The 26605-nt window shown below is 44.4% G+C and overlaps 2 protein-coding genes across 5 annotated transcripts; one reads left to right on the forward strand and one right to left on the reverse strand.

Annotated features, from left to right (window-relative positions):
- rab14 (RAB14, member RAS oncogene family) lies at positions 1-4991 on the forward strand. Its single transcript, XM_027003081.2, has 8 exons — positions 1-75; positions 926-984; positions 1086-1139; positions 1451-1628; positions 1832-1898; positions 2802-2889; positions 3009-3039; positions 3170-4991. Exons 2-8 carry the CDS (start codon positions 933-935, stop codon positions 3345-3347), a joined length of 648 nt encoding a protein of 215 aa, XP_026858882.1. The 5' UTR covers positions 1-75; positions 926-932; the 3' UTR covers positions 3348-4991.
- cntrl (centriolin) lies at positions 4153-26299 on the reverse strand. Of its 4 annotated transcripts, none has more exons than XM_035529733.1 (42): positions 25409-26299; positions 25107-25234; positions 24890-25020; positions 24634-24775; positions 24053-24239; positions 23768-23961; positions 22753-22872; positions 22460-22616; positions 22012-22121; positions 21046-21240; positions 19287-19440; positions 18842-19062; positions 18567-18743; positions 18256-18390; positions 18029-18174; positions 17706-17916; positions 16261-16413; positions 15786-15965; positions 15566-15673; positions 15308-15449; positions 15074-15216; positions 14732-14912; positions 14220-14518; positions 13944-14101; positions 13304-13454; positions 12995-13125; positions 12774-12914; positions 12543-12669; positions 11872-12036; positions 11428-11587; positions 9247-9362; positions 8768-8913; positions 8446-8603; positions 8275-8348; positions 7983-8171; positions 7491-7716; positions 7018-7211; positions 6729-6857; positions 6377-6580; positions 6217-6279; positions 5913-6092; positions 4153-5680 (listed from the first exon to the last, which is right to left on the reverse strand). In XM_035529733.1, the coding sequence occupies exons 1-42, from the start codon at positions 25584-25586 to the stop codon at positions 5630-5632; spliced, it is 6555 nt and encodes a 2184-aa protein (XP_035385626.1). In that variant the 5' UTR covers positions 25587-26299; the 3' UTR covers positions 4153-5629. The 4 variants fall into 4 exon arrangements, with proteins under 4 accessions (XP_035385626.1, XP_035385625.1, XP_035385628.1 ...); XM_035529732.1 differs by having other exon boundaries at positions 17706-17919; XM_035529735.1 differs by lacking the exons at positions 24053-24239; positions 24634-24775; positions 24890-25020; positions 25107-25234; positions 25409-26299 and adding an exon at positions 23110-23136 and having other exon boundaries at positions 17706-17919; positions 23768-23783.
- Between the last annotated feature and the right edge of the window lie 306 nt (positions 26300-26605).

The raw sequence follows: 26605 nt of genomic DNA on the forward strand, positions 1-26605 counted from the left end.
TGATTCAGAAAGCGGACGCCATCCGTGCGCAAATCTGCCCACATCTCGAAGAGCCGGCTTGAGCTGTTATTTTAGGTAAAAGCCTCTAACATCTTCTGCTGGACAATTATTGATCGGAGAGCGACACTTTTTGACGCGGTGTCACATTCTTATTTTAGGGCGACCGCTATCTTAGCGTCTTTCTGGCTTGCTGCACTGGGGGAGGCTAGCTAGCTATGGCTAAGATAAAATAAGCTAAGATGTTCCTAGCAAAACGGAGAACACGGAAACGACCGTGACACTGTTTACTGAGGTTTAAATTAAGACGAATTCGGTACCCGAACCGTACATTACTTGATTAAACTCTTCCCACTAGATTGGCGTGTGAACCGGGTTCCCCAGCGCTTGTCACGACAGTCTTACATATCCTACACATTGAGTCAGCTAAGCTAGCTAGCTAGCGAGCTAATTGGAAGGCAAATCAGATCGACTGTAAGCGCCAGCTCGCATCACACTCACTTAAAAATATCTCACATAAAACCGAGCCGTCTAACGTCAGCTGTTTCGGTTGGCTCTTTGCCTCACTAACTAGCTCATACGATGTCTTGTTGCTTTTGTAGAAACGTGTAGTCTGCTAGCTAGAGTATTTGATTGCTTTGTCAACATGTCCACTAAGGCTAGCTAGGACACACCTGGCTGAACGGGTGTCGGTTTAACCTGAAGCTCGATGTTCTCTAATCCTCTGGAAGGATGGAAGGATTATAACCCTCAGAACCAGCTAATTGGGCTGATGCCTGACAAAAGCAACATAAAATAAATAGCTTTTGATATTGCTGGCAGTGGTGGTACTAGCTAGCATTCAGCCCACCCATTGTTCAGTGGCAGCGTCCTGGTTTGTGTTGGTCCTCAAAACTGTAGTTGAATTTACCCCTAATTTATTTTTTAGGACCAGAATGACGACTGCACCATATAACTATTCCTATATTTTCAAATACATCATTATTGGTAAGTGACCACCGTCATTGTTTGGAAGCTATCATAATCTGAAAGTGTTCAGATTTTGCAATTTCGTTTCAAATATTTACTAATTCCTTTAATCTTTAAAGGTGATATGGGGGTTGGAAAGTCGTGTTTGCTTCACCAATTTACAGAAAAGAAATGTAAGTAGTCTCAGTGTTAAGAGATCACAACTTTACAGCACGTCACTCTCATAGCACAATACACCAATACAAGGAATCATGCCCCATTAAATCAGAGCTAGTTCTTAGTTCAAGGCAACCCATGAATATTAATCCAGTGCATTATTTTAAGGTTTTGTCATTTTACCACGAACCACACTTTTTATGATATCATTATTTTATTTTATTTTATTTTTTTTGCCATTATCAGAATTGGACAAATTTATACATTTGAGGTTGATTTGCCACTTCAAAATAAGTGACTTTGTTGAGCGTTGCCTGTTCTGAATCAGTTATGGCAGACTGCCCTCACACAATTGGAGTGGAGTTTGGAACGCGGATAATTGAGGTGAGCAGTCAGAAGGTGAAGCTCCAGATTTGGGACACGGCGGGGCAGGAGAGATTCCGCGCCGTAACCCGCAGCTACTACAGAGGAGCTGCCGGCGCACTCATGGTCTATGACATCACCAGGTAACGTGATTTTCTTTTAACATTATTTAGGGACAGATCGTCTTTTTTGTCTAATGCTCAATGCATTGATCTAAATTAATCCGAGTCGCTCTTTTAAGACATTTTAAGTATAATTAAAGAGACGTAAAGTAATGATAGTGAATAGATATTTAATACTACTCCATATGAAGCGCACTCTGATACATGGTGCTCTTTGTCTGCAGGCGAAGCACGTACAACCACCTTAGCAGTTGGCTGACTGACGCAAGGAATCTCACCAACCCAAATACAGTAAGTCCTCAAGCTCTGTTTTAGGAGTTGTTTTAGTAGGCTTCGTTGTCTCTGTATTGAGTTGATGGAAAAAAAAACTATAATGAACTTCCAGGTATATAAATAATATGCATGTGACATCTCCGTCTGTGGGAGTCACTGGGGTTATGCCCACTGAATGGCACTGTGACTGTTCAGTGTGGATGCTACAAAAACATTTAAAATGGGATAGGGCTATTGTGCGACTAACTGTACAAATAGATTCAGCAAGAATTTGGAGCTATCTTTTTACACACTGCCAAAAGCTAAAGGAAAAAAGATGGTTAGCCAAGACAAAACCAGTCGAGACAGCCAGAAAACTTTGTAAATTTGGAAGATAGCTATACTTGGAACAGAGAAACATTAAATATCATGATGGCCACAAGAATTTATATGTCAAATTTAATGGTGACATTGGAGGAGAGGTTGCTTTGTCTACACAAACATAAATTCACTTGCAGAGTGACAGTATTGTCTATGAACAAAATAGGCCTAACTAGTTTACTGTTTTCTATTTAAAAGTTGTAATAAAATGCAAATACTTTTACAAACCTGACCACATACAACCAGAATATTCATGTGTCAGTGTCACTTTAATTTGACCAACAATCCCACCTTGCCGTTCAGCTAAGTTGCTTAACGTGTTTCCCCAGCATCAAAAAACATGTAGGCTACATATAAATGTCAGGAAACCCAATCCCTGGCCACTTGTTGATGTCCACTGGTTTGTTCTTAATTTGAATGAGTCGCTGTGAAGTCCAGCTGCCTTCATTTTAAGCAGATAATCGCTTGTTTCATTCCCGGTGCGTTATACCTTTGCGCGACTGCAGTGGCCGCAGTGGTGTCTATGAACCACTTCTGTTCTAAGTGCGATTGTCTCCAAAGGTGATCATTCTTATCGGCAACAAGGCGGACCTTGAAGCCCAGCGAGACGTTACGTACGAAGAGGCCAAGCAGTTCGCTGAAGAGAACGGTACGGAAGAAAAGTTCATGGCATGGAATAGCCCGTCGTTTGCTACACGTCGTTTATTAGATTAAGATGGACAGTATTGTTTGCCTAATTTTTTTGTGTAATGTCATGTTTTGCCATAGGCCTGTTGTTCCTTGAGGCAAGTGCAAAAACGTAAGTCCCTCCCTGGATATTCATCTGTTAGTAATACATCCACTACCGTTTGTGTTTCGTATTTGAAATGGCTGTACCATAACTTGGGCACCCATCTGAGTTACACTCAGTATGTTTGTCATTTGAACAGCGGTGAGAATGTGGAAGATGCTTTCCTGGAGGCAGCCAAGAAGATCTACCAGAACATTCAGGACGGCAGCCTGGACCTGAACGCGGCCGAGTCTGGGGTTCAACACAAGCCCACCGCCCCCCAGGGCGGCCGTCTCACCAGCGATGCACAGCCCCAGAAAGAGGGCTGCAGCTGTTAATGACCATGGAGACTTCTTTCTTTTCTTTTTTTTCCCTCTTCCTCTCTCTCTTCCCATAATCGTCCCTCCAGACCCGCACCACGACCTGTCTTGTCTGCCACTCCCTCTCTCTCTCTCTCGCCTGCTGTGCGGTTGGAGTCTTGGGGCTAGGGCTGCTCTGGACGATGGAGGGCTAGTGCAGTCAGCTTCTGCCATTTACGTCTCTTCTTTCCAACGCGCGCCCCCCCCCCCGGTCATGTTGCCTGTTTGTAACGTGCACACACTTGCAAGAGAGAGTCTCGTCCACCGAACACTAATCTAGAAGGCTGATAAACTGAAAGGTTTGTCAATTACTGGAGTGGTGTGCATAAGTGTAAATGAAACATCTCATGAACAGGAGCTGTTTGAATATTGGGATAATTTAAATCAAATGAAAATTTTGATATGTTATTCTCATTTAAATGGAAACAAAACCTGTGTAGGCTGAATCTGGTTTTAGAACGTGCTTGAGAGGAGATGCATGATGAACTGTTATTGTACATTTTGTTAAAAAGAAAAATGTTAATTGAAAATATTGTACTGTTTTAATTAGGATTTATGCCGTCACAAGTAACAAATCGCCCCATATTTATCTCTGTTTGTCTACTCAAGACATAATATACAAGTACTATACAAGTATTGTTAAAATCCAAATAGAAGTTCCATTGTAAAAAAAAATTAAAAATCAGATGTTCTTCAGTGTGCTTCAGAAGCAAGATGTAGAATAAGACAGAGCAGTGGCAATATATTGAAAGGACACATTGAGTCCATAAGAACACTTTTGCACATTAGTTTTTCAATGGCTTTGAACTCCTTTTATCTTCATATTAGTCTGAAGTTCATCACCTGAGAATTTCAGCTTACTTTAAATGGTCACCCTGTTTCGTCCTTGAAATGTTAACATTCCCAATGTTTGTCACCTCAATATTAGCAGAGTAAGAAACAGACCAATTGTGACTAACTCTGTCAGAGAAATACAGCTTGGCACTGGCAAATACTCCATGCCCTTAAGTCAGCCTAAATTCAGCATATATTTTAACTTCTGTTGCCTTATGATTAGTTTCTGATTTAATGTTGTTTTTTCCTATAAATACTTGCTTGGTCTGTAAAATACAGTATGAAATTTAAAAAAGTAACTAAATTTAATGCTAAAGCGCATTAACCTTAAGCTTTTGAACCCCTTCCTCAACATTCCTTTAGTGTACACACAACCTTTTCCACAGTGAATTGGGTGGGTTTGGGTTAGCGTGCGAACTTGTTCAGCAGGACCTTACACTGAACAAGTTGGTTCATCTCATCCCTAAAAACAATCAAGTTTAATTGACCTATGAAAGGAAAATTCCTGTCCCCTAAGGAATGCATGTTCCATATTCCAGTGATAGACATTTGAAGGGGCTCAAAAGGCAAAAGGAAATGCTTCAAAATTTTTCTATACATTTTGAGTTCCAGTGAGATTATAAAAGTATGTATGTAGTTGTTTTGTTGTAAAGTTTTGTTTTTTTTTGGAGGCCATTTTTCATTTCTCATGTCTCAGTGGTAACCTATATAACCTTCTGCTCTGAAACTGAGGTATGTCTTCTGTAAGTGACATTTGTTTGTAATTATGTTAATAAAGACAATACTGTATACTGTCTTTGACAATATATATTGGAAATCCCAATAAGAACTGAGGGGGAGGACGGAAATCCATGCAGAATGTTTTTTATTGCACGTAATAGTATTAAATGATGCACTGAATACACAAAGTTTTAAGTGCTTTAATAAATATATTACTTGGATGTAGAAATAGTTAAAAAAATATACAAAATAGTTTAAAAAGGCAATTCTATACAGCCCTATTTCAGTTATAATATCTTGACTGCATTTTGCAGAGTAAATGTTTTAGATATGCAGCATGTAGCATAGCATTGAGGCACAGCATTTTATTTGCTAAAAAAAAAATTTTTTAATGGAAAAAGTCTAGAATATGTAAAATAATAAAGAGAACCTTGGCCTGTCCTTATGGCACTGAGTGGCTAAAAACCTTAATACTTTTTTCACCTTGTGTTTTACACTTTTTTATTTGTGGACAGGAGATGCATAAGCTCAGATGATCTCTGTTGGAGGGCTTCAGGAAGCATTGTCCTTCACTCAGTGTGGAGCGGCACTCAGCCGCAGGGCTTCACAGTGGGACGTGGGCGTGGGCTCCCTTTTGCTGTGGATGACCTCAGTGTATTTGGCTCAGAATGTGTGCTCGGTCTTTCTCAGCAACGTAGTGGTCCAGCCTAACAGGAACCCTCTCTGCTCCTCGGGTGCGTCGAGGTCTCACTATCTGACTGAAAAATGATACAAGCCATTTAAGCTTATACTTTCCTGTAAAAGGAAAAAGATACCAAACACACATAATGGCTTTAAACAGTCAAAACAGACTATTTCCCATTTTTGGGTTCAGGTCTGGTTGTGTTTTCATGCACTTAGTGCACTGAAGACATTGTTTAGAGTGTAAGCAATAGTCATATGAGGCACTTCCAAATGGGTAGGACTTCTACATATCAAATGTTCACTCACACAGCTGTATTTATAGAGGTTTTCAGAATCACTCAGGTAGGAGGAACCATGGCTGGATTTGCCCAAGAGCTGGTCCAGCTTGTCCACTCGTTGACGTAGGCCCTGGATGCTGCCCTCTGTCTGCTGCCTACGCAGACTCAGCGTCTCCTGCTGGGAGAACATGGATCTGCGCAGCTGGGCCTGAAGTGAGGAAAAGTGGTGAAAAAAGCAGTTAATGGCTTGTTTTAAGCTCCTTTAAAAGTCTCTTGTCTTATGTTATGCTTCTTGTGAAAGGTGGCTGACTAAAACACATGGAAAAATGTACCTTCAGATGATCTTCATGCTGCCTCAATCTCTCTCTCAGTACTTCTCCTCGCCACTGTTCATCCTGCATGCAGGAAAGAGAAAAAACACATGGAAACTTGCACTCGATCAATCATCCTTTAACAATCAGTGGGGGGGGCTGATCTCAGTAAAACTCATACGTTGGTGTTGTAGGCTGCTTTCCCCACAGTCAGTGCAGATATGGGCTGGTTCTCCTTGAGGCTCTCTGTGTCTGAGGAGGCCGTGGGCTGCAACACCAGCTCCGTCATGCTGCTGTCCAGCTCGGCTTCGATCTCGGCCCTCAGAGAGTGTATGGTGTCCTTGATCTCGCGCTGGTGAGCGCACCTCTCTCCATGGCTCTGTAGCTGAAGAGCCAAACAGACATCACAGACCTCCTTCCATCATATTTACCTACTGCCCGTAGTCACTGAGCATATTTAACTAGCTCCAGTTGAGGCAGTCTTGCACACATCCCATAAGTCTCCACTTTGCTTGGGGCTGTGATTAGGGTACCTTGTGTTTGAGGCAGAGCAGCTCCTGGGAGGCAGAACTGAGCTCATGCTGCAGGTGTCTGGATCTCTCATGGTTTTCTTGAGCTGCCTGATCCACTACCTCCAGCTCCTTCTGCAGCCTTTCTCGCTCCTGATAAGCACAGACACAGAGGCGTATACACATGCGCGCGTGTGCATGCGCACGCTCTCACTCACTGCACAATAAGAGATTAACTCTAAAAATTGACCAAAAAGTTTTACCCAGTGCTAGTTAAAGGTGACAGTTAAGGAAGGAAACATCAGTGTCTTACTTTCTCAGCCTGCAGCAGTTTGTCTCTGTCTGTGAGACTGCGGCTTTTGAGGGCCTCTCTGCGCCTCCTCTCTGTGGCCAAGGTCTCTTGAAGATGCTGGAACTCCAAGCGGCAGGCCTCCAGCTCTCGCCTCACCTCCCTCTGCTCCTCAGTGCTGGCCCTTAGCCTGGCCTCCCTCACAGCCAGCTCCTCCTCTACAGACACAAAAACATCTGACCTTCAGGACCAGACGGTCACTGCTGCGAGTAGGGATTCTGAGGGGAATGTATGATATGTTGTGTTGCAAATTACGTACATACATTCAATTGAAAATTGCATGCATACATGCTGTTGTTCTGTGACGATGTGCGCAGTAATTTTAGAACACCATCTCTGAAAATTTGCTTGCACTGAAGTTGATCAAGCAGGTGATAGCATACCTATATACTAAATCGATCATAAAGGATGAGTATCAGTCTGTGTTCCAAACTCACCCAGCCCTGCTACTCTGTCCTGCAGCACAGAACAGTGCTCATGTTCAGCCTGCAGAAAGTGCTTCTTTTCCTCCAGGTCTTCCACAGCGGCTGTCGCCTGCTCCATTTTTGCTACACGCTGCGCCAATGCGCCCTCTAGTGACTGAAGCTGGGTTTGCAGCTTTTGCTGCTGCCGTCTGTGCAACTCTTCCAGCTCGATGCTTTGTCGCTGTTGAGTCTTCATATGCTAGACACAGTAAACTTTGAGTTCACTTTTGCCATTAGACAGACGTTCGTCTTACACACTGTATCCAGCCCTCCTGCTCACAATTACTAAAACAAAACTGAAAAAGGAGTGCATAACATAGATACATCATACCTATATCTATATAATCCTGTTAGACTGGTTCTTTGTGTTGTATTTCAAGTTCTTTATTGAATGCATAATACCATAAATCATAATGGATAGCTATTTCACAGCAGAGCTCAGCATAGCAGAACCAGACAACTCACCTCTTCCTGCTGCTCGAGCTGGACCTGCTTCTGGGTCACGGCTGCCTCCAGTTCGTTCAGCTGCCGCTGCAGTCTGTCTGCTCTCTGCTGCCTCTTCTGGATCTTTTCTGTCCTCGCCTGCAGCTGAGCCTTCTGCTCTTGCTGGAGCTTTATTAGACCGTCCCACTCTCGCTGAGCGCCCTCCACCTCCTGAACACGATAAAGCCGAATGATGAAGTCCGTCTGAACATGAATAAAAAATAACTCACAGAGGAAGCGTAACTCATAAATCAAGACGCATATTAGGATGTACCTTTCTAATCTTTTCTAGCTGCAGCTGTGAGTGCGCAACGTTTTCTTTCAGGTTGTTCAACTCCTCAGACTCCTCTGGAGTTAAAAGCAAAAACAAAGTCACGCAATCTTATTTTAACACCCAGCGGTGATCAAATAAGGTGAACGGTCTGACGCTGATGCTGGCTTGTACCCGTTAGCTGTTGCTGGACTTTGGCGACATCTCTGTTTATCTCTTCTCGGATATTTCTGGCGTGTCTGTGCTCCCGTTTCAGCTTGGTCACCTCCTCCTGCAGCTTTAGTAGCTCCGCCTCTGCTGCCTGGACCCCTCCCTCTGCTTCCTCCAGACTCCTGCCAAACCAGGCAGCAATGCTTAAAGTCCTTCAACACCCCCCAGAAAGCTCAAAACACCGCCCAGGATCAGTATTAAATCTTTGCGGCAGCAGGAAAAGGAAGTGAAAACAGCGGCATGGCTGGACGTGAGCGCCGGGAGAGGACGGGCGGGGCTTTCCTACCGCTGCGCGAGCGCGCGGCGGGCCTCCAGGCCGGCGCACTGCTCCAGCAGGTTGCTCCTCTGGGCGGCCGCCGTGTCGGCCTGCTGCTCCCGGAGCGCCGTCTGCTGCTCCAGCTCCACCTGGACCGCCTGCAGCTCCACCTGTGCCTGCCAGCCACACCCCCAGCCAAGATAAAAGTCTGACTTAAGAGGTTCAGAAATATAAATGGTGTGTGTGGGTTTGTTTTAAAACCACTAAACTACAATATGCTGAATTTAAATAAATATGTATTAGTTGTGGCAATCAGTAAATGTCTGTAAAGAGTGGAAATCAGCACAACACTATTATTCTGTACTTTAATGACATAAATGTGCGTTCCTTTTCTGTATGAAGACCCACTTGAAGGGTAGAACACCAGGGTGTGAAATGGGCTATGCTAAATGTTGCCACAAACACACACTACACAAATGCCCTGCCCTGGTTTCGTTTGTAATTCTCACTTGCAGCAGAGTTTCCTGGCTCTTCTCCAGCTGGTCCAGTTTGTGGCGGTGCTGAACCTTCACTCCCTCCAGGTTCCCATTCTCCAGCTGGATCATCTCCAAAACGTGCTTCAGCTCTGTACACCCAGAGAATACAGACAAACACCTGAAAACAGCTAAACAGCCACAGCTACCTGTTAGAACTCGTGACTCATGCATGAATTTTCAAGTAACCTAAGGTAATACCATCACTGTTAATCCTTAATCCTGTGTGCCACAGTCGATATTTGGCCCCAAACAAATTACTGATTTAATTCAGACGTCCTGTGCCATCATATTACATGAAGTGTGAAAAAATTAAAGTATAATGTAATGTCAAATAATAAATGTTTTAATGTCAGAGAAACATTACATGTCATACATACATGTCATGAAGACAACAGACCACTAATATTCATGTTAATCACCCTGGATATCTGAGGTTCTTTATGATTGTAAATGAGCATAAAAGCCATTATCAGCTCTGATTTATGAATGTCCTCTGATTAGGTTATGATCTAAGGCACTTTTGTAATATTCATTGTTTGTTCATTGCCCTAATAATTGTTGAACTTGTTTTCTATTAGAGTCAGATTTTCCAGATCAGACTTGTGCAGTGTCTTTTATTCAAGTCCTATAGCATTTTGGGATCTTCCTCCTGAGTTAAGTGATTCTCTGTTGTAAATTGTTGCCATTTCGTTGACATTTGACTTATTGTGGAATACTTAAAATATGGGACCATTTACTCACCTCCTTTCAATGATTTTGTAGCTACTGCTGTCTTCACGGGGCTCTGTTCCCGCTCTTAATTTTGGACCTGCTATTTTTGCTACACTTAAAAACCTTATTACTGTCTTTGTTGAAAGAAAGAAAAACAGCAAGCGAGTTCAAGGACAGGCCAAAACCCCACAAAACTCCCTTTGCCACAGCTTGACCACTGGGTTTCCCAGTTTCCTCCCAATGCTGTTTCACACCCTGTCTCTTCTTCCTGTTCCCCCACTGAAGATGGTAGTCTGAATGAGGTGGCTGCTCGATGAGTGGGAATTAAACTGCCAAGCCTCAATTCAAAAAATGTTACAGATCACAGCCCTTTTGTCTCTGTACTCCCTGCGGGCTGGGACTGCGTTTTTCTAGTAGATGCTGAGATTTCTGTATCTGGATCCAAACTACTTTTCCCTGTTTCTTCAGTCTTACATTTCAAGGTCTGAAGGCAGTCTTTTTTCACAAATCACAGCCTGTGTCTCTGCAACTATGAGACACTTGCTTGACAATTTCTCTGTGGGGTAGTCATAACATTTTAGATACATTGTTCCTCCTCACAAAGAATGTACTGAAACTAGGTTTTGCCTCCCTTATCTTCTTCATTCCTGAGCAGTCTAGTTCCTGTGAGTGATTCCTCTTATTCTGTTCCTATCTGTCTAACCACTCAATATCCTGCTGTATTCACATAACAAAAGCTGGCAGTGTGCATTCACGACATTCGTGCCTGTCAGAGTTGCTGGCCGAAGAAGAAGGGCACAGAACAGGCAGTCTTGAAGACTCAAGGGACTCTCATGGTTTAAGAGAGTATTTCTTCACAAACGAAGCCTCATGGCTCACGCACACACACCAGACTATACTGGTAGAAACACTGTCGTGCAAATCCCAATGCTCCTCTCACTGAATTAGATTTAATTTAATTTAATTTTTTGATTTAAATTTTTTTTTTCAGCTGTGCAGGCAGCTCTAATGGCTTCTGGTCTATTCTTATTGCAAAAGACAAACTGGCCAAAGTTAATGTGACAGGAATGTGTGAAATTTCTAATAAATATCTAGGTGATCAAGTTGCTACATTTGTGCAGTGCTTTCGCCTTCATTCATTTTCCATTATTCAGAAGTATAACTATATTTATATATGATGATCGTTTATATTTGGGACACATGATTCTAATCTTTTTTCCAGCAGAATTAAGTAGCATGCATCAACCTCCTGTTCTACAATAAACCAAAGATCCACTATGCGAACTGCTGCTCTTGTGCTGACTCAGTATTGAAGGTTATTAAAGAGGTGGCGTAGTGCGTTATGCAGAACTGCTAAAGGCATTCCTCTCTTGATTAATTCCTGAGACATGCCATTCCACAGCGTCTTGATTCGCATGCAGAAATGCGGTGGTGTGGATTTACCTGCTCTGTGCTTGCTGACGATGGCAAGCAGATCCTGCGCCTTCTTTCTCGCCTGTTGCTCCTCCTTCTTACACTGAGCCAATCTGCTCTTCCTCTCCGAGAGCTGAGAGTCCATCTCTCCCTTCTGCACAGCCAGAGCCTGGATGTCTGCGTGCAGCTCCTACACACACACACACACACGCACGCATGTACACATGCATGCACACAAGCACTTACAAACACATATGCACAAATACACTACTGACATTTATGAACGTACAGCTTCCCTGCCTGAAAAATAAATAAATAAATAAATACAAACAAACAAAAATGGTATCCTCGCTGAAACAGCTTGGTGCATAAGGAAATAATTCATAACAATACCACTCGTTGCCCTTTAATCCTCGGTTATCATCGTTAACGTTAGCATATTTGATTGGGCCAGCTGCTAGCGTGAGTGCAGACCTGGACGCGCTGCCGCAAGCTGTGCGCCTCCTCCTCCCCGTGCCCAAGCACGTCTGCCAGGTCCTGCCGCTCCTGTTCCACGCGGGCCCTCACCACCGCCTCCTCCTCACGCCACTGCTCCAGTTTCCTGCCCAGCAGAGTCAGCTCCTCCTTCTGGAGCAGCGTCTACACACACACGCAGGAGCAGGGAAAATATTGTTTTTTGGGAAAATAATTCACTGTTGTTTTTTATGGAATATTGTTTGATACCCACAAGTTATTGGTTGTATTTTCTGTGAGTTGAGGTGTTCATGTTCAGTAAACAATTTTCAATTAGACTAGGGAGGTGAATATTAAAATATGATCATTGCAAAAATATTGGTTGTAAGACTGTATTTTAATAATGTCCCTTTGTAGGTTTGGGTTTGTTAAGGATCATTTGTTTCAAACTGGGTCCTTTGAGTCACTATAGCCAAGGTAATCAATACTAGAACTTGTTGGAAGCACTACAAAGATGCTATGGCAGAACATGGCGATTAAAAAGTCAAAGGAGTTCATAAATTACACAGTCCGCTTTACTGTACAAAAAGTTACATTAGCCATAATTTTTATAATTACACATCATTTTGATCCTTTTTCACTTCACTGCACTCTATGACTGATTCAACAAAGAGTCGGGCTATTAATATTACTTGGGTGTTGAGCTGTTCCAGCTCTTTCTTGTGCTGATGCTGAAGTTCCTCTGAATCTCTGCAGCTCTTAAGGAGCTGTTCTTCCCGGCTCTGAGTCCGTATCAGCTCTTTCTCCAAGTCCTCCAACCTGGACACCAAACAGACAACAGTCACGGTAAGATGAAGGCCAAGAAACCTTTAGGAAGGTCCTCTACAGAGCAACTATCATGTTGCATTAGAGAAGCCCCTTACTTAGAGGATGCTCTCTTCAGCTTTCTGTTTACTTCTTGGAACTCTGCGTCTCGAGCTGCAATTCGTTTTTCTATCTGTTGTAGAGTCTTTTCCTGGTCCTGTTTACATCTCTGCTGCTCCTTAACCCCTTCTTGCAGATCTCTGAGAGAAAGCATTGTACATTAATGCATGCAATTCTGAGACTAAAGAAACAGTTGGTGTGCACATGTGCATAGTGGTACCGGAGATGTTGCTTGGCTTCTACTAGGTGTTTGGCACTGTCTCGCGTCTTCTGTTCTGTCACCTCCAGTTCACGCTGTGTCTCCTCTAACCGCTGCTCGGTTTGACTTTGGCGTTCTAGACTCTCTTTGTACTACATACACAAATGCACGTACACACCCATCAATATTCTACATTAGCATTTTAAACCTCTGGCCAGTATATTGTTGTGTGACTTCATACGTCACTGTCTAAACATACTGAAAGCACACATAAAAACTAGAGAGGTGAACACTTCCGTGGGAACCCAGCACTGGGTGGCGGTGCCACACCTTTGCTGTGGTGTCCTTCAGGGCTGCCTCGAGCTCCAGCAGCAGGTGGTCTGCTTCTCGTAGCTGGACCTTGCGTTTCTGCAGAGTCTTTTCCAGACACGCCACGTCCTGCTCCTCCTCAGTCTGGCTTACCGGACTCTCCAACAGCTTCCTGAAACCAGGAAAAGCCCCCAGCCAAAGTGAAGCTCGCACAGGCATTAAAGGGCCTTAATTCGTAAGGAACACAGTGTTATGGAGGGAGAATGATATTTTAGTGAGTTTCACTCAAATTAAACAGGTTTTTGTAGACGGGAGCATGTTGATTTGGAGATCTTCCACAAATCACAAGTGAGCAGCGGCTAGATGTATTGTGTAGGTAGAGAGTAGGTTAAACAGGGGATAAAGGAGCTATTTTGTAGACTGAGATCATGTGTAATTGTCTAGGCTGAGAGCAGGTGTGAATCCTCTGAAGGGTAACAGCAGGTGTCAGAGTACTGTGTAAAGAGAGGAGATAAGTGCATCACACAGGCTGACAGCAGGAGTATTGTGTAGAGTGAGAGTAGGAATTAGAGTATCGTGCAGGGTGAGAATAGGTGTACTGTGCAGGGTGAGAGTAAGAGTGAGGGTTCTGCGCAGGGTGAGAGCAGCTGGTCTTAATAACCTGTGGTGGCGCAGCTGGCTCACGGCACGCTGTAGCTTTTTAAGCTCCAACTGCAGCTCTGATCTCTGTTCCTCCAGCCTGAGCAGGTCTTGCTCGCTGACCACTCGACCAGACTGCTGCTCCCTTAAAGTCTGCTCTGCCTCACGCAGAGAGCGTTCCTGTTGGACAGAAACCACCGTCGCCATTTCCGCCAAACCTCAGGACATTAAAGTGCAACACTGGCAGCTTAGAAGATCACGAGGCCGACACTTTCAAATTCATCTATACGCGGCTCACCGTATCCTGATGGCCTGGCATGTTGCAGAGCAGAGTCCCAGTGGGTATCAGAGGAATGGCCCAGCTGCTGGGAGGAGGACCGTACACGAGCCTAGCCCCTTCTGGAGGAGGGCCGTAGAACACCGCACCCGGGACTACAGACAGGCCAGGCAGGGGGGGCGCGTAGATGACTGTGCCCTGGGGGAGAGGCGTGCCGTCAGGTGGCATGGTATAGATAACCGAGCCTGGCGGAGGAGTGAAATGGGTGCCTCCATCACCGTCTTCATCGCTCTCCCCATAACTGTCCCCATACGGAGGCTCTGGAAGGGCAGAGGAATAGTGGATTAACTATTTTAATGTGAACCAGATTTATTCATCAAAAGCATTCATTCATCACTATGATCAGTGGTTAACATCTAAGTCTTATATACATGGAAACGATCTAGTCTTTGACATCTGAAGCAAGCCTAAGGAACTGAGACCATTTCTGAAAAACTTAACCGAGTTTACAGTGAATGTTACGTGTGTGTCACCTCTTTCTACGTGAGCCTGCGAGTCGTGCGGATTTGCTGGGTAGACCCAGTATCCTGTGCTGGAATGAGGTCTTGTCTCTTTGTGCTGTCTGCCTCTGGAATGAGGGACTTTGTCGGTGGATGGGGGTGGCTGGGAGCCCAGTCCGGAGTCCTGTGTTCCCTGAGAGCCCAGGCTGGGCGGCTGCAAGGCAACCACAGCACATCGCATCAGCCTAAGACGTTAAGCCTTCAGCGGAAACTGGTGCTGAATATACTGCTGAGAAAGATTGGTTTGATAATTCACACAGGTAAATCTGTGTGTCTGTGTAGGCTGCTAGCTTTAAAGCTGGCTACATAGCTTACGTTTTGGTATGGCGGCACATAGTACCAGTAGCCTCTGCTGCGTGGCACTTCGCTACACCTGGACAGGTAATTGCTGTGCTGAAGCAGTGTACCCCTAAGGGCTTCTATCTCCTCAAGCAGCTCCTCCAGGTTTTCACTGTTGTCTACACGCATGAGGAACGGAAACGGGAATAAAACAGGCTGTTCTTAGACGGGCAATGGGCCATGCGAGATTTTGCTAATGCAGACGGTTACCCTCTTTGGCTTGGGCTAGCTGGTCCCGGAGCCGTTTGGTCTGGGCCTGCTGCCTTTTCAGAGCTCGGTTCAGTCCAGCTAATTCCATCTGGTGAACACTGGAATGTGGAACACTGTGGCTGTCCCCGTTTATCACATTAACCTACAACACAAAACACAGGTTAACACACAGATGTTAATGGGGAGCAAATAAACTGAGATGCGTTCTCACTTAAATAAGCAGAGCGGAGTGACTTGGCTGGTGAGTGGTTGTGTTACCCTGGCTTGAAGCAGTTCCTGCAGCGCTTGGATCTCTCTCTCGGCCTTGGTTAGCTCTCGCATGGCTTCAGCGGCCTGCATCTGGGATTCTTCAAGCTCGTGTGCATCCTACACACACAAACGTGGTCACCGGTGAGCTTGTCAGTATGCAAGTCCTTTTACAACAGGGACAGGCACGTAAAGGGACTGAAGTGATTCGTCAGTCGCTGGCCGCCGGTACCTCTGCCCTCTCCTGGCCAATCTTCTGCACGGTACTGTGGAGGGAGCGGAGCTGGTGCTTGGCAGCCTTGAGCTGATCAGCGGCCCTTAGGTCACTGGCAGTGAAGGACCTCCTGAGCTCCTGTAACTCCAGATCCATTGACTGCAGCTGCTCCTGTGTTTGAGTCTCCTCTGCCTTTAACTACACACACATACGCATGCAGACAGACAGACAGACAATGCTGAGCAATAATAATAGAAATAAAATGGGCAGATCTTCAACAAGGACTAGTCATTTAGGTATGAGCATTTTTTCTCATAAGTCTCATATGTACTTTTTGTACTTCACTTCAAAAATAAGAAGCTTCTTCACCCACACCCGCTCACACACACACACACACACACACACACACACACACACACACACACACACACTCACACACACACACTCACACTCACACACACTCACACCCACACACTCACACCCACACACACACCTGTTTGTCCTGCTCCACCAGCTCAGTGAGGAGACGGTCTCTCTCACTCTCGGTCTCCTGAAGACGCTGCAGCACCAGGTACTGCTGCTCCTGCTGCTCCTGCATCCCCTCCCTCAGGCGGATAAGCTCCGCCTCCTCATGCTTCTTTGTAACCTGATGGTGACCAGCAATTAGCTGAGGCATCATAGTTAAAGTAGTGGTAGGTAACTCGTATAAAAATAACATGACACTATGTCCTGCCAGTTCAGACTCTTCTAGCTGCACCTAATGCTTCTAATGACATTTGCAAGAATCCACAGTGACAAAACAAGCAATCAGAGCCAGGAGGAGTGTCTGACAGCGGCAATCTCTGCTAGTGTAGTGCTTGCTCTCACTCAGGACATCCACAAAAGCAGTGGTTAAACAACCACCGTCAGTGAAAAACTGCCCATGTTTTCTTTTCTTCTTTTGCTTACACTAGAAAAACAATTTAAACAGAAGTTGACAAATGAAGAAAAGCAAGTTAAAAAGTTAGACAGAGTCCAATATAAAACAAGGATAAACATTTTCAGAGGTGGAAGACGTTGGCTAGCATGATTTTTTTTTTTTTTTGGAAAAAAGAGCATTTCTCATTTTACTGTGATGCTGCAGTCTTGCTAGGTTACTGGTTAGCGTTGTTTTATTTGGATGTTGCTGAAAATCTCTTTGTGAAGTGCCCAGGCAGTCATAGTTTCTCCTGATATTTGTGTGTGCTTGTGCCGTAACATTAAATGTTCTCATAGGTGATTTACTGGTTTAGCACTGTTCATGACTTCTAAGAACTAAAATATGTGCTAATTCTTGTACAAAATAGATATTTCTGTAAATTACTTTTTAATAGATTAATTTGTTTGTTTTTTGTTCAGCAATGTTCACATTTTACAACGTGCAGCCTCCTCTGTGGGGTGGAGGCAGAGGTGGAGCATGGAGGGGGAGGGGGAGGGGCCTGGCAGTTCTTGTTTGAATTTTCCACTCTCTTCTCAATCTTATTGACTGCAGCTTTAACTAATTAAAGCCCACAGGAACAATATATGTAACATCTATCATTCCAGCACATTGTTATAGTTTATTTAGCCCCAAAGACATCTCAGCTTCTGAATTCACTATCCTACACAGTCTTCTGTGTCCTCTCCTCCAACACATCAGTCAAATAGGACTTGCTAAAAAATTTAATCACGCATGGGTAATACAGAAATGTGTACAGCACTCACTTCGGATAAGGATTAGGATAAGCACTAAATGTTTTGTCTCAAAAATACACAGACAAAACTCTGGCAACTTAACACCATTTGAAAATGTTAAATTTGGTCGATGAATTATTCCCAGATGAGCGGTTACACACACACACACACACACACACACACACACACACACACACACACACACACACACAAAAGGTGGAAATAAAACGGAAGTGATCCACTCACCCTTGCATGCTCGGCCTCTGCAAACACACTCTGGTATTCCTTCTGGTAGTTCCTGAGCCTCTCTCTGAGGGAAGCTGCCTCCCGTGCGATTCTGTCTCGAGCGTGCCGGGCCTCGTCGCGGTCCCTGTGTGCAGCGGCCAGAGCGCGATGCAGCTCCTCCTGCAGTTCAGCCACGCTCTCGCCCAGCGGATCTGCCGGCCCACTTGCCGTACTGCTGGGAGCCCAACCAGCAGCCGTGAGCAAACGATTCAGACTGCAGTTCATTCCGTAGACACAAGTGTGGTCCATCTACTGCAGCTCTCTCTAATACTGTGCTCACGTACCTTAAAACTCCTGGGCCAGAAGCAATAGTTCTCCTCAGCTCGTCCAAGCGCTCGATCACCTGATCAGGGCACAGCAGCTCCCTCCTGACCCGCCGTAAGTCATTCTGCAGGACCTCCACCTTATCCATTAGTTCGCCTTTCTCCCTCTGGAGTAACACACAGACGTTAGGAGGGAGACGCGAGCCGGCCGCAGCCTGAGCGGACGTCCGCGCGGGGGGGAAGCCCACCTGCAGGGTGGCTAGCTGCTGCAGAAGCTCGCTGTTCCCCATCTCCCTTTCCGCAGCCAGCTGCAGCTGGGCCAGTGTGCTCTCCTTAGCCTGCCTCTCCTTTTGGAACTCCGCCTGCAGCGCGGAGTGCTCCAGCTGCAGGGAACAGCGCAGGACAGGAAGCGGCCTAAGCAGCGCCGGGGCTACAATTCTAACTGGTCATTCCAAGATACCAATATCCAACTTTTTAAAGGCGATTGCGGGTGAAAGAGGTGTTGAGAGATGGATTTGGTGCAGACGCAGGGTGGTCACGTTACGACGGCAGTGCGTACCTCACTGAGCCGGTGCAGGCGGCCTATCTCCCCTCTCAGTTTGCTGGCCTCCGTGCCCTTCTCCCTCAGCTGAGCCTGCAGCTCGGCTTCGTAGGCACCGGCCCGTCCCTGAGCCCTCCGCAGACCCGAGTTCTCCTTCCTCAAAGCCTCCAGCTCCTCCTGACACCGCACCAACTCCTGTGCGAATCGATATTGGTTCTCGTCGGCTGAGCACAGGAAGTCGTGCAGCACAAACGCTCAACAAGCAAACCCTTACGGAAACACTCCTCCGTCACCTCCTTTCGTGCTTCGCTGTTCTGGGCAGCTTCCTGGAGTTGGCCGAGTTGTTGCTCCTTGTCCTGCAGGAGGCGCTCTAGGGTGCTGTTCGCTCTCTGGAGGCGCAGGCAGTCAGACCGGGCCCGTCGAGCTTGCTCATTCACCCCATGCAGGTACTCCTGCAGGCCCGAGATTATGTCCTCTAGGTCGCGCTTCAAGGCCTCGTTAGCCGCTATCTGACCTGGAAGGAGATCAAAAATAATAAAACCAACCTGTTACATACTGTCAATCCAAGGAGCTTCTAAACTGTCGTTTGAAATATTTTCAACATATAAGAGCAGTATATCCATTATTGCTAATGTTCCCAGAATTATTTGTTTTTTATTTTCAAGTTTACTGTAGAAATAAGCTTACAAACAACATTCTAAACATGAAGCTTTCCCATTCGCCTCCCTGGCCTCTCACCATCTGTGAGCTGCTGTTCCAGGTCTTTGATCTCCTGCGTCTCCTTGGTGATGCGAGTGAGCATGTCATCCAGGCGGCCCTCCAGCTCATGTTGCTTCCTGCTCATGATGGCCAGCAGTTGACTCTTACTGGCCACCTGAGCCTTCACATGAGTCTGGGAGAGAGTAGGGAACAGGAGGTTAATTCTCAGGGGAGGGGGTTAGTGTAGGCCCTCAGTACCTCATTACGAACTCAAGGCTTTTCGCTCTTTAAGGAGCTCCAACGGGTGGATAAAAATCGTGTCTCTTGGAGTTAATGATTATCGACAGCGATTCATAAAAAGGAAGAATGAGCCCATCGACAAATAGATAACCCCCCCCCCCCAAAAAAAAGTACACCAGCATGATTCTATGAAAACTGCATCTTACTTTAACCATTAACACATTATATTAAAAAATATAAACCACCCAAATAAGATAGATCGCCAGTGTCAGGCATATTATGCACACTACTACATTTATGTTGAGACAACAACACTCCATTTACTTCCCCATCAGTTACGTCCAACCTGTTCCCCATCAATTACTTTCACATTAGCACTACAACTTTTATTTTGTACTTTGTGTTACACAAATAAGAGAACTTTCTGGGTTATCTTTTCATGCCCATCACATGATGTAGTTGCTGTGGTTATTTTTAAACGACAACTAGCAAGCATACGTTACACTTTTTCATGTAGTCTATAGACATGAGCTATATATATATATATATAAACATACCATATTATGAAATATATATACCATGTTATATATGCACATGCTATGAAAATGTTATGAAAACATTAAATGTTATACATATTAACCTAACATTATACATGTTATGAAAACATCTCATTTCAGCTACATGAATTCACCTAAAATGTAAGAAATGAAGATCTGCAATTCAATCACGAGAAAAGAATGTGAAGAGTGAGTTCCGTGCGCCTCCCTTGCATGGCACTTACTAACACAGTGTCGTTCTTTGCTTCCCATCACCATAAATCCTGCTCGTCCCCGTTACTGTCCCGAGAGTTGGTACAGGCAGGCTTTGTGCTGGGCTCCAGCATTTCCTGCCTCTCTTCGCTCATTTCCTATACTGCAAACTTTTGGCCAGCGAGCTTTGGCTTGCAGGCTTGTCCCCTCCTTGGGACTTCACCCCACCTAAAACACACTGTTCTCTGTCCTCCCCCAACCCCTTGTGCTTGTCTTTGCTTTGAATCAACACAGGAAACTCTCAGCTCCACCAATCACTGCCTATGACTGGGCGTTCACAATACCCTGCGCAGAGAGAGTGAGCAACTTTTTTAGGCTCCACCCAAATTCCCCAGAAAGGATTCCCATTTTCTTAAAGGGACATGCACTGAGTTTTATGAGGTTGCTGCTTACTTGATATTGCCCTTACTAAGCACCTGTAACAGACCATGTATTCCACAGGGATGCTAATCATGTTGTTTTCCAAGCAATAGCTTTGTTGTCAGTATGGAACCAGGGCAACCTCACGCATTTACTGAGATGGTTTTTTTTGGTTTGGAAGAAATGTACTTTATAGGAAAACTAAAGAACCCATGTAAAAACAGACAGGGAAACACAAACTAGAGGGTCTTGCATCTGTGAACACAAATTCTTTCTTTGCAGGACATACTAGCATCTTTAGCACTGCATTGCCCGTATATTCCTTGATAGCACAAAAGTCACTGAGTGGCAGCACAGTCGGAGATGTGGAAGCGCTGACTGTTACTAACATGTCTGGGGTCCTGGGGCTTCAGAGTGCGCAGTAAGCTCTGAAGCTGCTCCAGCTCCCCCTGTGCCTGGTCCAGCTCAGCACTCTGCCCGCACAGCGTCTCCTCCAGGGCCTCGGCTTCCTGTCGCAGATGGCCCAGACTCTGGATCTTCCCACACAGCTGCTGCCTGAGATGTTCCTTCTCTGCCTCTGCTAGCTGCAGGATATCATGCGATAGACACATTATGAATGGCCTAGGGTCTATGGACTGGTTTCTCAAACTTATCTTAAGGCTTGGATTAAAAACAAACCTGTATGGGAGCTTTCCAGTTAATTGTAATACAGGAGCAGGTGATAGAGGAGTGCTGATTTTCGCTCATATAAGAGGAGAAAAAAAGACCAGCATTCAAAGTCTTATGTCACGGCTGGCCCCTTCTAGCGTCTTGTCTCCGTGGTAACCCAGTCTCGTGGTTTTGTGTTGCTTTGCTTCTTTGTTGCTCCTCTCCCCATTTGAGTTTCCCCGCCTTTCATTTGTATCACCTGTTCCTTGTTTCCCTCTCGTTAGCCCTCATTAGTCTGTGTATATATACCCTGTGTTTTCTGTCTTAGTTTGCTGGTCATTGTTAATATATGTCTCTGTTGTGCTTGCTGGTCATTGTTAATATATGTCTCTGTTGTGCTTGCTGGTCATTGTTAATATATGTCTCTGTTGTGCTTGCTATACATAGTTGTTTGTATGTTGTTGCTGTTTGGCTTTGGCATTGTTTGTTCTAGCTTGTGTTCTGTGATTTTCTCTGTTAGCCTGTCTGTTTATCCTTTTGCTTTATCATGTTCCCTGGACCTGTTCGTGTTGGCTCTTACCCTGATATTGGATTTGCCCTCAATGAATCTCGCTTTTTTCAGCTTTTGCGTCTGCCTGCCATTCGTGCTGCGTTACACCTTGACAGCTACTGAGGAGACAGTATGACTCATTAAAATGACATCTCACTCTTTTCTGAGAGGCTGCCTCCTCCATGCGGTGTAGTTCCTCACTGGCTTTCAGGATCTGTCTCTCTGTGCGCTCTGCTTCTGTATGCAGTTGCTGCAGGCGCTCCTCTGCTACAAACGTACCAGATAGTACTCATCAGCCACCACATCAGGCCAGCTTTATGGGACAGTCTAGAGGCTATCCAGTCTACTGACATGATTGTAAAGCTAATGCACTATAATTATCTGGTAACAGAAGCTTGAAACAGCATTTTCAGTGTATTTGTATGCTGGTTTTAACAATTATAGCATACATGTGAATCAACATTATTCATTTATTTATTTTAAAAATTTATTATAGTATTTTTCTGACATTTCTCCTTCCTTGCAGGGGTACATACTGCAGAAGGCAACACGTACACACTCAGCGAACTAAACAGTAAGTTGGTGTGACGTGGGAGCAGTGGTACCTCGTTCCAGGGCATGCTCAGGCGCATCCTCTTCTGAACTGCTCTGTGGGAGAGCCCTTCTGCCCTCATCTGTGGTGTCTGAGGTCTGCATGTTCCTTTTGTGACGGGCCTTTCCAATGTAGGGACTATCAGCTGGCAGGCTGTCCTCCTCCAATTCCTAAACCGAAGAGAAAACCTGTTAGACCCGCTTACAAAGAACAGCGGTGCCAGCACATGCATGGAAGCTTAAAGATCGTGTGGTGTGAGCTCAGAACTATTCTAAAACCAGTGAAGGCAGTTATGGAGAAGCTTACATAGCTTGGATAATATGGAAGCGGCTCAAACTTCGCATCTATCTTGTGGAATGCCAGCTCCTGCTCCAGCTCGTACTGTTTCTGGCAAGCCCGGGTCAGCTCTGTGGTCTTGTGTTTCAGCTGCAGAGTGAAGCAGCCATAGTTTAGATGCAACACTCCAGGTTTCAACCTTCAACACAAAACACTCCACTGCAAACAAGCAGCATAAAAGGTAATTCAATGTTGGCAGCAAGCAAAACATATGTTAAATTGGTAAAGTTATTTTTATGTATGTGATTTATCAAATAGCATTTTCACGATGTGACATTGGCATGCAGAAACTATTTGAACATGCTTATGAATATGGCAGTGCCATACCATCAACATCACTCTTTAAGTAAGCACCTGGAAGCACAGGAGAAAGTAATGTGCATTTCACTTCACAAGGACACAGGACACTGGTCAATATTATTCAACATAAATGGACAAGGCACAACTGAATACCTTGCAGAAAGAATCCAGAAGCAGAGTAGGTAATGAAGGCTGAGAATGCAGTATGGAAGAGCAGAGTCAGACAGAAACAGAAAATATAGACAGAAGAGTAACGCAGAGACACGTAGACACCTTATAAGACACTGTGCATGTCTGGAAAGAATAGAAAAAACATCAAAGGAATATAGGCAGATCAAAATGCAGATAGGTAAACAGATCAATATTCAGATGAACATCAATCACTGCTTAAGCATCAATCATTGCCACAATGCTGCTTCAATGGAGAGAAATATATTTGTGTGTAGGATCAAAGTGACTCTGCTCAGTTTATAACAGAACACTGAAAAAAAGAACTCTACTGTTTGAGGCTACCTTTAGGATAGCTGATAGAAGTGATGGCTAGAGAGAAATAACTGAAGAGTAAACTGGCTAAAGGTCAAAAGGAGAGAAAGGAAAGAGGGGACAAAGAAATTGTCACATTCGTCATATACGCTCTCACAATTCAATGAGCACATTATGGAGGGCAGAGTGAGTGGGTCCTCACCAGTTCAGACTTGGTGTCCAACTCCCTTTCAAGCTGCTCCTGCAGACGCTGTTGCTCCTTGCTCTGCTGCTTCAGGCTGTGTTGGAGCATTTCCTGCTTCTCCAGTTCCTCCAGAGCTGCAGCCTTCTCCTGCTGCAACTGCTCTACCTCTGCCCCTCTCTGCTCCAGCTCTCCCTCCAGACGCTCTATCTCCTCTGCTGGCCGAAGAGGAGCAGCTCAGGTGAGAGAGATCAAACTAATGTTCTGGGCGCTAAAATGCAGGGTGTTTGGCAGGGGATTCTGTACCAGTGTGAAAGCGGTGATGGGCTTGCTCTCGCTCAAAGTCACTGATTCGCTGACCATCAAGTGACTCTAGTGATCTTAGATGAAAAACTATGAAGAGGCGGTAATGAGCAAGGGTGGATACAGGATTCTCCACTAATGTGAGGTCGGTAAGGTTTTGTAGAAGCTTCAGTTTAGCCACCTCATGAAGCTAGAAAATGTGAAGAATGGTGTAAGTGAAATACATTTACATTTTACAGCATTTAGCTGACGCTTTTATTCAAAGCGACTTACAATTATGACTGAGTACAACTTGAGCAATTGAGGGTTAAGGGCCTTGCTCAGGAGCCCAACAGTGGAAACTTGGTGGGGGTAGGACTTGAACCAGCAACCTTCCGATTACTAGACAAGGGCATCAACCACTGCGCTACCACTGCAACTTACAAGTTAGCAAGGAAAGAGAAGCAATCATATAGCTAGTCCAATCTTAAACAAAATACAACCCAAAACAAAATGATTCTAAATTATGTCATGGCAGTGAGAGATATCTGATACGTAGCCTAGGCACGTTACAAAGAAACCAAAATAGTAGAAATCCAACCAACCGAAAAAATCTTGTTGTTCTGAAGGTTCAGCATCTGTAGTGATCTGAGCTTTTTTGCTAACCAGAGAGGCACTTGTTCAATGTTGTTGTTGGCCAGATTTAGAATCTGAAGGTTTACCATGTGCTCTAGCCCTTCAATTTTTCTACATGGTAGAAAATAACCATTTAATTACATTGGCTTTCAGTAATACACATAATACACAAATCACATGAATGTATGCTTCATTCAAAAAATAAAAATCTGAATAACCACTTACTGTATTCTGTTATTGGAAATGTGCAGCTCATGCAATTTAAGAAGTTTCTCCAGCTTCTCAATTTTTTCAATGCTGTTGTTATTGAGGTTGAGAACCTGGAGACGACTGCATTTGTCCAAATTCTCTATATACTAGGTAAAAAAAGCACAATAAAAGAAACATTACTTACCTCATATCATAGCAAATGATTATGACTGACACAGAGAATAATTCTTACCCTGAGACATTTATCTCCATGAGTATTTGATAAATTTAAGGACTGCAGTAGGCTTAAATTCTCCTGTTTAGTCAACTTCTTGATTGAATCTTCTGTAATGTATTTTGTGCCCATGCGTTTTCGTTCATCTATAAACCAAATGTGGGTTAATTCGACACCAACGTTTTTACAATGATACAGATATACTAAGATAGTTCTTTAATGTCAAGACTATGCATTACTGAAGCAAGGAACATTTCCGAAAATACATGCGGTGACTGAACAGACCAATCTGAACAGACGGCGTGAACAAAGCAACGAACCGTAACGCGCTGCTTTGCCGTGATCGCTGAGCGCATCGTTATCTGCACCTTCACGGTCTCCTGTCAAGTCCAAGTGACTGGCCGCCTTCATAAACATTGAGCTTAAACACCTGCTGCGGCCAGCGAGCGGAGAGCGGGACGTCTTACAGTCTCTGCTGGGGGCTCTTTGGCTCTCCATGGTGAGGCTGTATAGACAGCGACCGCCGGGCTCGGTAACGTTGCCTTAGCTAGCTAGCTCACCATGCTTTTTTTTTTTTTTACAGTCTGCTATTTAATAACACAAAATCGGCGCACCTTATGTTAGTTAGCTAGGGTTAGCTACCCTACGAGACACCGAAATTACCATCTTGGCATCTTGGCATGGAAATGATCATCTTTAAATTACCCGACGCTTTGCTATCATCATTTTATCGTTGGCTATTCGCGATTGCTAATACTTTAGCTTAGCATAGGTATGGAAAGCTAGAGCTGGCTAGCTGTCTAATTAGCTAGCTGGGTTAGCTCTCGTCTGTCTTGCCGGAATATTAGTGTGATGGAATAATGGCAAAAACTGAATAGTTTGATAACTTAAACTAGCCAGCATGCTACTGCTGCACTCCACTTTACGAACAGGTGTGGGATAGCGATCTAACCAGGTTAGCTAACACTAGCTGCTTTGTTTATAAAGCAGGGTTGCCTTCCCGTTCCCATGGTGACCGATACAGACGCGGATTTGCTAGGTTAGTTAGCTATTAAGCTAACTAGAGATGTTCTAAATTCATTTTTGTTTAAAAAAAATAAACGCAGAAAATAAGAAGGTATTTCCATTAAATACGTATTAAAAACGTCTGCATATAACATACGTCTTAGTATGACAGGGACCACCTTCAAAAGAAACAATTTGAAGCCAAAGAGTTCGCGGTCACGGGCTAGTGTTTTGATCATGTGATCTTGTGTATGGAAAGTCCAAAGGTTCAGAATTGTCGTAAATTCGCAAGGGACAAATTTACAGGTCATTAGCCTAAATGACATCTCAAATTAAAATGTTTAATTAAAATTTAAATTCAAATTTTAACTAAACACACACACACACGTACATATACATACACACGTTTTCAATTTATGTTAGAAGAAGAGGTTAAAGCCATCTGAGAACCAGTGAGATACTAGATAAGTGTATATTGTAAGAATAACTAGATTCCTGCACAAAAAGGATCA

This window comes from Electrophorus electricus, chromosome 9 (assembly GCF_013358815.1).
Source record: "Electrophorus electricus isolate fEleEle1 chromosome 9, fEleEle1.pri, whole genome shotgun sequence".
NCBI lineage: Eukaryota > Metazoa > Chordata > Actinopteri > Gymnotiformes > Gymnotidae > Electrophorus > Electrophorus electricus.

Excerpts from the sequence above, each read along its gene's own strand:
- rab14 (XM_027003081.2), top strand. The coding sequence starts at position 933 with ATGACGACTGCACCATATAACTATTCCTATATTTTCAAATACATCATT. Across the intron at positions 985-1,085 it reads TTTCAAATACATCATTATTG|GTGATATGGGGGTTGGAAAG; the intron begins GTAAGTGACCAC and ends TAATCTTTAAAG. Across the intron at positions 3,040-3,169 it reads CTTGAGGCAAGTGCAAAAAC|CGGTGAGAATGTGGAAGATG; the intron begins GTAAGTCCCTCC and ends TCATTTGAACAG.
- cntrl (XM_035529732.1), bottom strand. The coding sequence starts at position 25,586 with ATGGAGAGCCAAAGAGCCCCCAGCAGAGACTGTAAGACGTCCCGCTCT. Across the intron at positions 14,519-14,731 it reads GCAGGCTCACGTAGAAAGAG|AGCCTCCGTATGGGGACAGT; the intron begins GTGACACACACG and ends CTGCCCTTCCAG. Across the intron at positions 13,126-13,303 it reads TGAAGGACACCACAGCAAAG|TACAAAGAGAGTCTAGAACG; the intron begins GTGTGGCACCGC and ends TTGTGTATGTAG.